Here is a 12241-nt window from a genome sequence, read left to right on the forward strand (position 1 = left end):
AGGGTCCCTTTTCGACCAGGTGTTCAGTTGAAAACTGGACAGCTGGCAACCCTCCACTGTGCAAGTCATTGTATAATCACACAGAAAGAGACTCCATGCCAAAAGAACTTATAACATGGCAGGAACTGCCCAATTCTACAAGAAGTATTTGTCTCTTCCTTTCTTTAAGGATGGAATTTTTAATTTTCCATTTACCCTTCTTGGAAACAAATGTATGCAAGGAGTAAAATTTAGGCCAAAACAGAAACAACCATTCCCTCAAATGCAAACTCCCATCCAAAAATGAATTCAGATGTACCTCAAGTAGTCAGCTTCATGTTACAGATCATTTCTTAAGGCAGGCATACTTTTGTGGCCCTCCTCCCTTGCCAAACTCCCAGTGCTGATCCCATAACATCCTTGCAGCAGCTATTCTTATTTGAAAAAGTAATATTAGGGAAGATTATTTGCATCATCTTTTAATACAATGGGTGTAACTGCTGGATTGGATACCTTCCTGTCTTATGAAAGGAGACTCAAAGAGCTTGGCTTGTTTAGCCTAACCAAAAGAAGGCTGAGGGGAGATAGGATTGCTCTCTATAAATATATCAGAGGGATAAATACCAAGGAGGGAGAGGAATTATTTAAGCTCAGTACCGATGTGGACACAAGAACAAATGGATATAAACTGGCCATCAGGAAGTTTAGACTTGAAATTAGACAAAGGTTTCTAACCATCAGAGGAGTGAAGTTCTGGAACAGCCTTCCAAGGGGAGCAGTGGGGGCAAAAGACATATCTGGCTTCAAGACTAAGCTTGATAAGTTTATGGAGGGGATGGTATGATGGGATGGCCTAATTTTGGCATTTAACTGATCTTTGACTATTAGCAGTAAATATGCCCAATGGCCTGTGATGGGATGTTAGATGGGGTAGGATCTGAGTTATTACAGAGAATTCTTTCCTGGGTGTCTGGCTGATGAGTCTTGCCCACATGCTCAGGGTTTGGCTGATCGCCATATTTGGGGTCGGGAAGGAATTTTTCTCCAGGTCAGATTGGCAGAGGCCCTAGGGGTTGTTCGCCTTCCTCTGCAGTGTGGGGCACGGGTCACTTGCTGGAGGATTCTCTGCACCTTGAAGTCTTAAGCCACAATTTGAGGACTTCAATAGTTCAGACATAGGATAGGGGTTTGTTACAGGAGTGGGTGAGTGAGGTTCTGTGGCCTGCGTTGAGCAGGAGGTCAGACTAGACGATCATAATGGTCCCTTCTGAACTTAAAGTCTATGATTCCTCACCCATTTTATTTTGGCAGACGTTCACCTGTATGACAGAAGCAGCTACCCACAATTACTCTGAAACAAAAGTAATCTACAGACCATATTATGAAAACTGCTACATCACAGAATTTCCCGACCAGTTTTACAATATATTGTGGATCTAGTCTCTTAACAACATACCCAGTTCAAGAAGTCGCTTGGTGAGCATCATTGCTTTGTCCAGGTCCCCCTGCTGATACACAGCATAACTCAAATAATCTAGAATGGAGACTCTGTCAACAGTAGACACCTCTCCATCATCAAGCTGTTTCAGAGCTTGCTCCATCCACAGCTCAGTATGATAGTAGTCTGCCTCAGTGTATGCAATCTTGCCCAATTCAAAGCAATCTTCAGCTGTTAAAAAAGACTTGTGCTTTACACCTATAGAAAGCAACAGACAGACAAGGTATGTAGGATTTGGAATCATAATATTTTGAATAGCACACCTGTGTTCAGTTGTCACACATTTTCTCACTCCCCACTGAACAAATTAAATTCTGTTTAGTGCTGGCTCCCAGAGTTTAGAATGTACTTACCTTTGTTAGTGGCTATATTGTTGAATCCTCAGAAGTTAAATCCCTAGAGCACAAAGTTTTTCATTGACTAGTCGCTGCGAATTCTACAAAGGTTTTTGTGACTGAAAAGCACATTATGCAGAAACAATATTGACCTAAATCAACTTGAATTTTCTTTTCTACCAGCAGTAGTTTTAAGAATTGTTCAAGCACTGGCCCTAGATCTTGGGTTAGGCACTTTCCATATACATTTTATTTCTTTCAAAAGCTTGTCTGGGACATCTTATTAGCAACTGGCAAGATGATTAGAATGAGGGAGGGAAAAAAGCATCAAGTATGATAATCAGTAACTGCACAACTGGCAAAGGTTTTGAAGTAACTCATGTTTAGAAGCAGAGTCTAAAATGGCCTCTATTTGAAAGTTTAATTTGAAGTCTTCATAAGTAAATTACAGGTTTCTATTTTTGCCACTGTAATTCAGGGCCCATTGAAGAATCAAATTCTGTCTTGTAAAAAGGGAATGGCAAATATTTGGAAATACAGGGTGGAGTAAAAAAAAAAAAAAAAAAAACAACTCTACAGAAAAATGCAGTATCCTTCATTGTCCATGACATTGTGTCAGCTTAACTGCTTTTCGTTTACACCTGAAGTTAAAGAAATCATGGACATAAATTATGGATTTCATTGTTTTCTATTCTGCAGAATCTGACCTCTGCCCTGCAACTTCTCAAGGTTGCGTTCTAACAATGAAATTTTCTGGGAAAGACCAGCCCTGAGAGACTAACCTGCCAAAAGGATGAGAATGGAAAAAGGAGTTCTCTAACAGTGCAATATCATTTTTCTATTCACTGTAATTAAACCAGAGATGAGCTTTTTCAGGGTTTCAGACTAAATAGGTTGCGCATTCAATTTCTTTTGTTTAAATCGGATCTTCTCTTCTTCTTAAGATTTGTTTTTAATTAAACTCTTGAGTTTTAGACTGTCTTGAGATTTCATACCAACTGTCCCAGAGAAGTTAAACCACCTTCAACCTCTTAGAGTACATCTACACTGCAATAGAACATGTGTGGCTGGCCTGGGTAGGCTAACTCATGGGGCTCTAACATAGCAGTTCAGTCTCAGGCTGGAGCCTGGGCTCTGGGACCCTCCCTCCTCGTGGGTCTCAGCCTGACGCCAAATACCTAGTCTGCAATTTTATAGCTCCACAGCCCAGCCCCGGAAAGCTTGAGTCAGCGGACCTGGACCAGCCACAAATGTTTTTTTTTTTGGTATGTCTACAGTGCAAAAAGAGGTAGCAGAGGAAGGTTGTTGGGAGCCTACCCTCTTGGGATTCTGTTTCAAAAGGGCACAGCCTCGGGCCTCCTCTCCCATAACGTTAGTTGCTTGCAGGTCTGATGTAGATGCTCAGGAAACTGAACATCCACAGATGAACTAAATTTAAGGAGCCCTAATATAAACAAAGTGCTGAGCACAGGGTCCACACTCATCACATCACTAGCACTGATAACTAAACAGATTTATTTGTCAGGGAAATTCTACAGTAATTGTTCATTTTGCTACAGAAATAGCCAGGGCAACTGCTTAGTACAATATCAGTTTAAAAAACAGCAAGATCTGAAATGCAGAAGATTGAAAAGCAGAAGAATTAGGCAAAGTAGCAGCAATGCTCAACTGAATTGGAGAAAGTGGAGAGATTGTGGGGGAAAACTGGACACATTAAGTGACTGAAAAATCATACAGAAGACAAATGGTGACCAAAACCGATAAAATACTAGAGATTTAGAATTCCATTAGCCCTGGAGGCCAAGAAAACTAGAGAATTTTACTTCTAGAATGAAAATGTAACTTATCAGCAATTATGATGGGTTCTCTGATGCAATTTTATCACAACACTATTCAAAAGCAGAATTATACTAGCAGGCAGCACACAGTTTGGGCTGCACAGGCTTGCTTCCAAGAAAGATAGTAGAATATGGTCCATAAATTCACTTAATTTCTTATAGAAGACAACAAATGATAAAAATCTGTGGGGGGGTTTTAAACGAAGTCAAATCTTGAAAGAATAGTCAAGTTTAAGATTAACAAAACCAGAAAACAAAAAAAACGGTTAGCTGATTTCTCGTAACTGTTGTTCTTCGTCCATTCCATATTAGGTGTGCGCACGATGCGTGCACGAGCATTTTTCCCTTAGCGGCTTCTGGTGGGCCCCCCGAGTGGCGCCACTGTGCCGTGCATTTATACCCCTGTCGGCCCGACCCCCTCCAGTTCCTTCTTGCCGGCGACTCCGACTGAGGGGTAGGAGGGTGGGTGGTGGAATGGACGTGAACACCACATCTCGAAGAACAACAGTTACGAGAAAGTAAGTAACAGTTTTTTCTTCCTCGAGTGCTTATTCACGTCCATTCCACATTAGGTGAATTACAAGCTTACCTCTGGAGGAGGGTAGGAGTCACGGAACAACTGCACGGAAGACCGCTCTGCCAACTGCAGCGTCCTCTCTATCCTGCTGGTTGACCGCATAGTGGGTCGTGAAGGTGTGCACTGAGGATCAGGTGGCTGCTCTGCAGATCTCCTGGATCAGGACCTGTGCCAGGAAAGCCGTGGAAGTCGTCTGCGCCCTGGTCCAGTGGGCCATGACCGTTGGGGCCGGAACACCTGCGAGCTCATAGCATGCCCGGATGCAGTTTGTAATCCAAGATGAAATCCGCCGCACTGACACTGGGAGGCCTTTTATCTTCTCGACTATAGCCACAAACAGCTGTGCAGATTTGTGAAAGGACTTGGTGTAAAATAGAACGCCAGCGCTCGATGCACACCCAGGGTGTGCAAGCTGCGGTGACTTAGGTCCATATGGGGTTTTGGGAAGAACACTGGCAGACAAATGTCCTGGCCCAGATGGAATTGGGAGACCACCTTAGAGAGAACTTCGGGTGCGGCCAGAGTTGCACCTTGTCCTTGTGAAATACTGTGGATGGTGGCTCAGAGGTGAGGGCCCTCAGTTTGGACACCCTTCTGGCCGAGGTAACAGCAACCAGAAACGCCACCTTCCAGGAAAGGTGGCAGAGAGAACAGGTAGTGAGGGGCTCAAAAGGGGGTCTCATGAGCTTAGAAAGGACCAGATTAAGGTTCCATGGAGGGACTGGGGGGGCAGGAGTACGGGAACACACTCTCCAACCCCTTAAGGAACCATCCCACCATTGCGTGGGAAAACACCGAGCCCCCCCCTCCGAGAACTCCAGATGGAAGGCAGAGATGGCCGCCAGGTGCACTCTGAGTGAGGACGGGGTGCTTGAGGTGCAGGAGGTACTCCAGAATGGCCTGCACCAGGGCCTGACCCAGCCGCACCTGGGTTCACACCAAGAACGAGAACTCTTTCCACTTGGCCATATAGGCCACCCTGGTAGAGGGCTTTCTACTGCCAAGCAGAATCTGCAGCACAGGAAGGGAGCCCTGGCTCTCCAGGGCATTTAGCCACAGAGCCTCCACGCCGTCAGGTGCAGTGACTGCAGGTCGGGGTGGAGAAGCCACCCACCGTCCTGTGAAATGAGGTCCCAGTGTAGGGGCAGGCCTACTGGGGCCTCCACCGACAGCTCTAGGAGCGACTTGTACCAGTGTTGGTGGGCCCAGGCTGGGGCGATGAGGATCACCGCCGCCCTGTCCCTGTGCACCTTGAGCAGGACCTTGTGCACCAAGGGGAGCGGGGGAAAAGACATACATCAAACCCCCTCTCCACGGGATTGCATACACGTCCACGAGTGAGCCTGGGCTGCGGCCCTGGAACGAGCAGAACCACGGGCACTGAGCCTTGGCCCTGGTGGCAAACAGATCTACCCGGGGAAACCCCTATCTGCGGAAGGGCGAAAGCACGACGTCCGCCCTGAGCGTCCACTCATGCACGCAGTATGACCTGCTGAGGAAGTCAGCCAGCTCGATCCGCACCCCTGGGAGATAGGATGCCTCGAGGTGAATCGCATAGGCTATGCAAAGGTCCCAGAGGTGGAGAGCCTCACAACAGAGTGGCAAGGAACAAGCCCCGCCTTGCTTGTAAATATACAACATGGCAGTGTCTTCTGTCAGAATTGTCACGCTGTGACCACTCAGAGTGGCATGAAAGGTCTGGCAGGCGAGACAAACCGCCTTGAGCTCCTTCACATTGATATGGAGCGACCGCTCTGCTTCAGACCGCAACCCCTGCGTCATGAGGTCCCCCAGGTGAGCCCCCCATCTGTGGTCTGACGCATCCGTCACCAGCATCAGGTCCAGAAGTGGGGCGGCAAAGGGGATGCCTTTGCAAACCACAGGCTGGAACTGCCACCACAGCAGGGGGTCCAGCACATCCCTTGGGGCTGTCACTACCAAGTCCAGGGGGGTCCCTGCCTGGGCAGTACACCCGAGCAAGCCACGCCTCTAGAGTCCTGAGTCTCAGTCTGGCATGCCTGACCACATGCGTGCATGCTGCCATGTGGCCCAGCAGCTGCAGGCAGCACCTGGCCATTGTCGTTGGAAACTGGCGCAGGGAGGCCACTACTTGTTGAATAGCCTGGATTTGGGACACTGGAAGGCTTGCCCTGGCCTCCACCGCATCCAGGACAGCCCCTATGAATTCTACTCTCTGCGTGGGTACGAGCGTGGACTTGGGGATGTTGACCAGGAGCCCCAGTTCACGGAACAATCTCAGGGCCACCTCCACATGGCCCTGCACCTCCACCTCGGATCAGCCCGCCAGGAGCCAGTCGTCGAGGTGCAGGTACACCCGGATTCTCTGCCTCCGTAAGAAGGCCGCCACCACTGCCATGCACTTCATGAACACCCTTGGAGCCGCGGCTAGACCGAACGGGAGAACCACAAACTGGTAATGTTCTTGGTCCTCGGTGAAGCGTAGGAACCACCGATGTGGTGGGAGATGGCGATATGAAAGTATGCGTCCTTCATGTTGAAGGCAGCGTACCAGTCCCCCGGATCCAGGGAAGGGATGATGGTGCCCAGAGAAACCATGCAGAACCGGGCTTGACCAGGAATTTGTTGAGCCCGCGCTGGTCTAGGATGGGCGAAGGCCCCCTTTGGCCTTGGGGATGAGGAAGTACCGGGAGTAGAACCCTTTTCCCCTTAGGCTGTGAGGCGCCACCTCTACTGCCCCCACCTCTAGCAGCGAGCGGACTTCCTCCTCTAGGTGTCCTCGAGCACACCTTCAAAAGCCTGACTTAGTGCCTGGCTGGGGTTTGTGCTGGCCTTGGTTCTGGCCTGGTGCATTATTGTTATTGCGCCATCGCCTGTTATCCCTGCCTCGCCTATGGTAAGGCTCATGCCTACGGCGAGGCTGGTACTGGCATTGAGGGGAAGGCTGCGGCTTAAAGGGCTTCTTCTGGGTTGCCAGGGTGTGCATACCCAGCGACTTGAGCGTAGCTTACGAGTCCTTGAGGCTATGCAGCCTTGCATCCGTCTGGTCCGAGAAGAGCCCCCAGACCCTTCAAAGGGGAGGTTCTGGAGTGTATTCTGGATCTCGGGCAGCAGGCCTGACTCCTGGAGCCACACTGAGCGCCTCATGACCACCCCTGATGCAATAGTTCTAGCCACCGCGTCTGCCGAATCCAGGGAGGCCTGGAGAGAGGTCTTGGCTACTGCCTTGCCCTCGTCCACCAGGGCTGTGAACTGCTGTTGGGAACCTTGCGGGAGGTAGTCCTTAAACTTCCCCACCACTGCCCAGGAGCTGAAATTGTGCCTGTTGAGGATGGCCTGCTGGTTAGCAATCCTCAACTGAAGGCCCCCAAATGAGTACACCTTTCTACCAAAAAGGTCCAGGCGTTTCGCCTCCTTGGCCTTAGGGGCCGGGGCCTGCTGACCATGGTGCTCCCTTTCATTCACCACCGAAACCACTAGGGAGCATGGACTTGGGTGGCAGAACAGGAACTCACAGCCCTTAGATGGGGCAAAGTATTTATGGTCTACTCCTTTAGCCGTTGGAGTGCTGGAGGACGGGGTCTGCCATATAGTCTTATAATTAGACTGAATGGTCTTAATGAGCAGGAGCGCTATTCTGGATGGACCTTTGGGGCTCAAAATGTCCACCATGGGGTCTTCCTGCTCAACCGTCTCCTTGGCCTGCAACCCCAAAATTTGGGAAACTCTGTGCAGCAGTTCCTGGTGGGCTCTATGGTCTATCGGCAGAGGGCCAGACACCTCTGTACCCTCCACCACCTCATCGGGGGAAGATGAGGAGGTTAGCTGCTGCTCAAACCCCTCTGGTTGGTCCTCCTGCTCCCCATCTCCTGTGGTAAGGGCCTCTGGCTCAGGCCAGGGTGGGGGTCCATGGGATGGCACTGGACTTGGTGCCGGACTCTCTGGTCTATGCTTGGGGGGGAATGCTGGAGGCCAGGATACTGTTGCCTCTGGCACCTCTGGCGTCGGTGCAGGGACCAGGACCTCTGCACCAAGTAACGTGCCCTGGACGGGGCCCCTTGGTGCTCCTGATAGGCCCAAGGGGTCCAGAAGGGCCAATGGCCTGGTGGCCCCCATTCACGTTGCCAGCTCCCCTGAGGGTCCCTGCTTTCCGGGCCCCGGTGCGGGTAGCTATAGCAGCCGAAGCCGGCGCCGGACTGTGGCGACGCCGATCGTGAAGGCCATGGCAGTGCCAACAATCTGCGCCAGCGGGAGAACGAGCAGCTCCTGGCTGAGCGGGACCAGGAGCAGTACCGGTATCCCTGGTACCGGGACCAGGATCTGGACTGGGACCAGTGCTGGCATTCCCTGGACTGGGACTGTCTGCGGGAGACCTCTGGCAAGGGCCATCTCAGCTCCTCCCGGTGCTGGTCTCTGGGCAGTGCCGGAGAGCTGCGTGCCCTTTCTGGTGCTTCTTCGCTTTGACCCGCTGCCGGTGCCGCAACCTCCTTCTGCGCCCCTGGCAAGTGCGAGTCTGCAGAGTCGGAGCTCGACCCAGACCAACTCCGGGAGCAGTGCCAGGACCGTGTCCTCGAGTGGCACACCATTGCCAGCTTACCCCTCGTCGGCACCCGAGGCATGGGCGTCAGAGGGTTCTTCCCATACAGTCTCTTTCTTTCCTTGTCCTTGGCTTAAATGCCTTGCAAATCCTACACCTTTCAGTTTGATGTCCATCCCCCAGGCAACTTAGACATGAGTCGTGGGGGGTCACTAACTGGCATAGGTTTGCAGCACGTGGTGCAAGCCTTGAAGCCCTGGAGCAGGTGCTGGAAGCCTCCAAGCACCTCATGACTTAAGTGTCCACAATCTGTATGTAAACAAACTGATAACAGCTACTCTAAAGGCTAAGGGACTACTGGCGGGCGGGCGGGGGGGGAGAGGTGTTCCAACGCCACCACAGATGGTAAGAAGGAACTCAAGGGGTCAAACCGGTAGGGTTATATATGCACAGCACAGTGGCGCCACTCGGGGGGCCCGCCGGGAGCCGCTAAGGGAAAAAGTTTCCAACATTCGTGCATGCAGCGTGTGCACACCTAATGTGGAATGGACGTGAATAAACATATGTAATATAATATGAACAAACTATATAATAGCATTCTTTTTTACTAACATGCTTTCCACTGCACACATTCAGATAGACTTTTAAAATACAGCTTGCCGATTACAATATTTACTCTTAATCAATCTCATTCCTGTTTAATATTTTTCTTTAACATAACAGCATGAAATACTCTAACAATAAATGTACAGAATAGGTATATTTTAACCAAAATTGGCACTTTTAACCATCAGTGATTAGTGCAGTGATTTGTTTACCTACTGAACTCAGTTTTATATACAAGCCATAGGTTAAAGGCTTGCATTAACATAATAGGAATATTTATCCAGCCAAGTGTGCTAATTCTGTGGTATTTTAGAGAGAAGCTATGCAGTGGACTTATAAATGGAAACTCAATTGCAACTTTAAATATTGAGCAACTAATCTTGCTCTAGGAGAGACAGAGTGCAGCTTTGCTTGATCAGATGCAATAGCTCCGTAAGAAGCCAAAAATATGACAAATAAAACTACCAGATGTTTATTCCTCCTACATACTAACATTGACTTACACAGAGAGGGCTAGATACAGTTGGAGTTTAATGCCAATTTTTGCCATTCTAAACCCAAGCACAAGGTCCTGGCAGCAGAAAGCCTATCAGAGGAAGAGAAAGTGATGAAGAAAAACAGCTGCAACATACTCACCACCAAAGAACTGAAGAAAAGACCAACACACCCAAAAAGTGAGCCTGGGAAGGAGCGTAGGTGGGGCACATAGCGTTTCAGTACGGAAAAATCCCCATCGGAAAATCCCAAGGAAGTGCTATGGTACCAGTGCTCATCCTGCCTTGAGTAGAGTGTTTTCTATGGTACAGGCTGACACCGGGAGATGTGACTTACAACTCCCTGCAGCAGTTCAGTTTACATAAGCTTGTGTGCTGTGGGCCAGGTTATCAGAGACTGGCTGAAGACTAGGAAAGTCTGGGTTTTTTCCTATTGTTAACAGCATGCTAGGCGCTTTATAGACAGGCATGAAGAAAAAAGACTCCTCAAAAGGGTTTATAATCTAGATATTCTGTAACTGCACCGCTATTTTTCCAAACTAGCTCAGGTGCTTCTTACCCGGAAGATTCCCCCTGGAGAGGGTGTCTGTATCCAAATTGTAGGTATCCTGGAGCCGTAGGAGAGCTTTGGCTGCACCAGCCTGATCTTCATCATTAGGAAAATACTGGCGTTGGATAGTCATATTAGAGATAAAGCCTTTGGAAAAAAAAAAGAAAGGTCAGAGAGATCAAGAAAAGGACTGGGCTTTCTTGTCCTGGGAGTTTTACATTAACAACATTTAATTACAAATAAATATCCCTATACAAGTTGTTGGATGAAAACCAGCATGTCACTGCAGGCTATTATTAAATCAGAGGCAGATCTTCTTGCAAAAGCTACCACCTTTGGGTGGAACTCTAGATAAACAGTGTGTAAACCTATTTGTACGGAGCAGTAATATGCTAACAGTGCACCTCTCTTGATTATTCAATGTCATTTCATGAGTGTCCTAACAGGCCAATGAACCAAACATCACACACAAGACCAACCATGCTGAAATGTTTTTAAAAATAAGTAAATCAATAACCAATACACAGCAAATTCAAAGACAAGGATAATTAATTTTAACATAGTTTCTTTATCTGTTGTCTTAAGGCTCTTCTTCCAAAAGAATCCCTATGCAATATCATGGTAATGGTTTGAGATAAAGTAGCATAGAGGAAAAAAAAAATTGTATCACTGTTACTACCCATGCAGGACCAACCTTGAGGCAGGATCTGAGATATTGTTTCAGCAAATGTATAGGGAACAGACAATCACTAATTTCACATGCAAGTATGTTGAAAGATGCCTTATTTTAGTAGAAGTTTATATGGAAAATGTGGGAGAGTTTCTCTGTATTAAATAAGTTTAAGTCTAATTTTCACAATACTTTGCATGAATGAAAACCCGGATTCAAACTAGAGGACACGTCTGAATATCAGTCCTTCAAATTAATTTTTTTCTTCTATGTTCTGTTTTAGGATGTTGGAGGGAGAGAAGAATTGTTTTAGGATGGTGAAAGGGGTATAAATTAATGTAAATTAAGTGTTGTGAACTTAACACAATGGAGGCCCCCCATTCACATACTAAGTCAACAGGGAGACAAGACACTGGAGACTGAACCACAGGGGGTTGCTCTCTCTTTTTCCCCCAACTCAGACTGGCAGAGACGCTGCGGGGGGTTTCACCTTCCACTGCAGCATGGGGCACTGGTTGCCTACTGGTTTGAACTAAAGTAAATGCTGAATTTTTCTGTAACTTTGAACTCTTTAAATCAAGATTTGAGGACTTCACTAAATCAGCAAGGGGTTATGGACCTTGTGCAGGAGTGGGTGGGTTAGGTTCTGTGGCCTGCAATGTGCAGGAGGTGAGAGTAGATGAGCATGATGGTCCCCTTCTAGCCCTTAAAGTCTATGAGTAAACTGGTAAGTATACGGTTCGCTTTGGGGGGGCATACTTGGTATTACTGGGAGTGCTCAGCAGATAAGGTGTTAAATACTACAATGGAATGCTTCAAAAGGTCTTGGGGACTGGGGTGCACCTATTGTTAACTTGCAAGGCAAAGTAAGGGCTGGCAAAGCCCTGAGGAGATCGTTAGCCACTCAGACTGCTGTTTCAGGGAGCTGACACCCAGTTAAAACACAAGCAAGTTTCCCTTTTGCTGGAGGCAGAGGGGTAACAAGGTGACTCAGTCCTGGACACCCCAAGAACTATCACAAATAGTCCACTTTGAGGAGTTCGAGCTCTCTGAATTTACTCCCTTTATCACTGAAGTTTTGTTGGTGAGCTTTTGATCTCTTTCTGTATAGCTCAGAGCTGGTTAAACTTTTTACCAGCACAATCAGCAATTTGAAAAGGTGATAAGTGCATTACATG

The 12241-nt window shown here is 48.1% G+C and overlaps 1 protein-coding gene across 8 annotated transcripts in view; it reads right to left on the bottom strand.

The window, feature by feature from the left end:
- The window catches only part of P4HA1 (prolyl 4-hydroxylase subunit alpha 1), a 65465-nt gene that overhangs the window by 29356 nt on the left and 23868 nt on the right, over positions 1 to 12241 (bottom strand). For all 8 annotated transcript variants that reach the window (XR_013346665.1, XM_077822126.1, XM_077822125.1 and 5 more), the window contains 2 exons: positions 10403 to 10540; positions 1436 to 1675 (listed from right to left, as the gene is read on the bottom strand). Coding sequence is in view for 7 of the 8 variants with exons in the window: in XM_077822126.1 (XP_077678252.1) it covers positions 1436 to 1675; positions 10403 to 10540 (378 nt within the window). In the remaining variant the exon portion in view is untranslated. The remainder of the gene's footprint in view (positions 1 to 1435; positions 1676 to 10402; positions 10541 to 12241) is intronic.

Source organism: Eretmochelys imbricata, chromosome 7 (genome assembly GCF_965152235.1).
Source record: "Eretmochelys imbricata isolate rEreImb1 chromosome 7, rEreImb1.hap1, whole genome shotgun sequence".
Classification (NCBI taxonomy): Eukaryota; Metazoa; Chordata; order Testudines; family Cheloniidae; genus Eretmochelys; species Eretmochelys imbricata.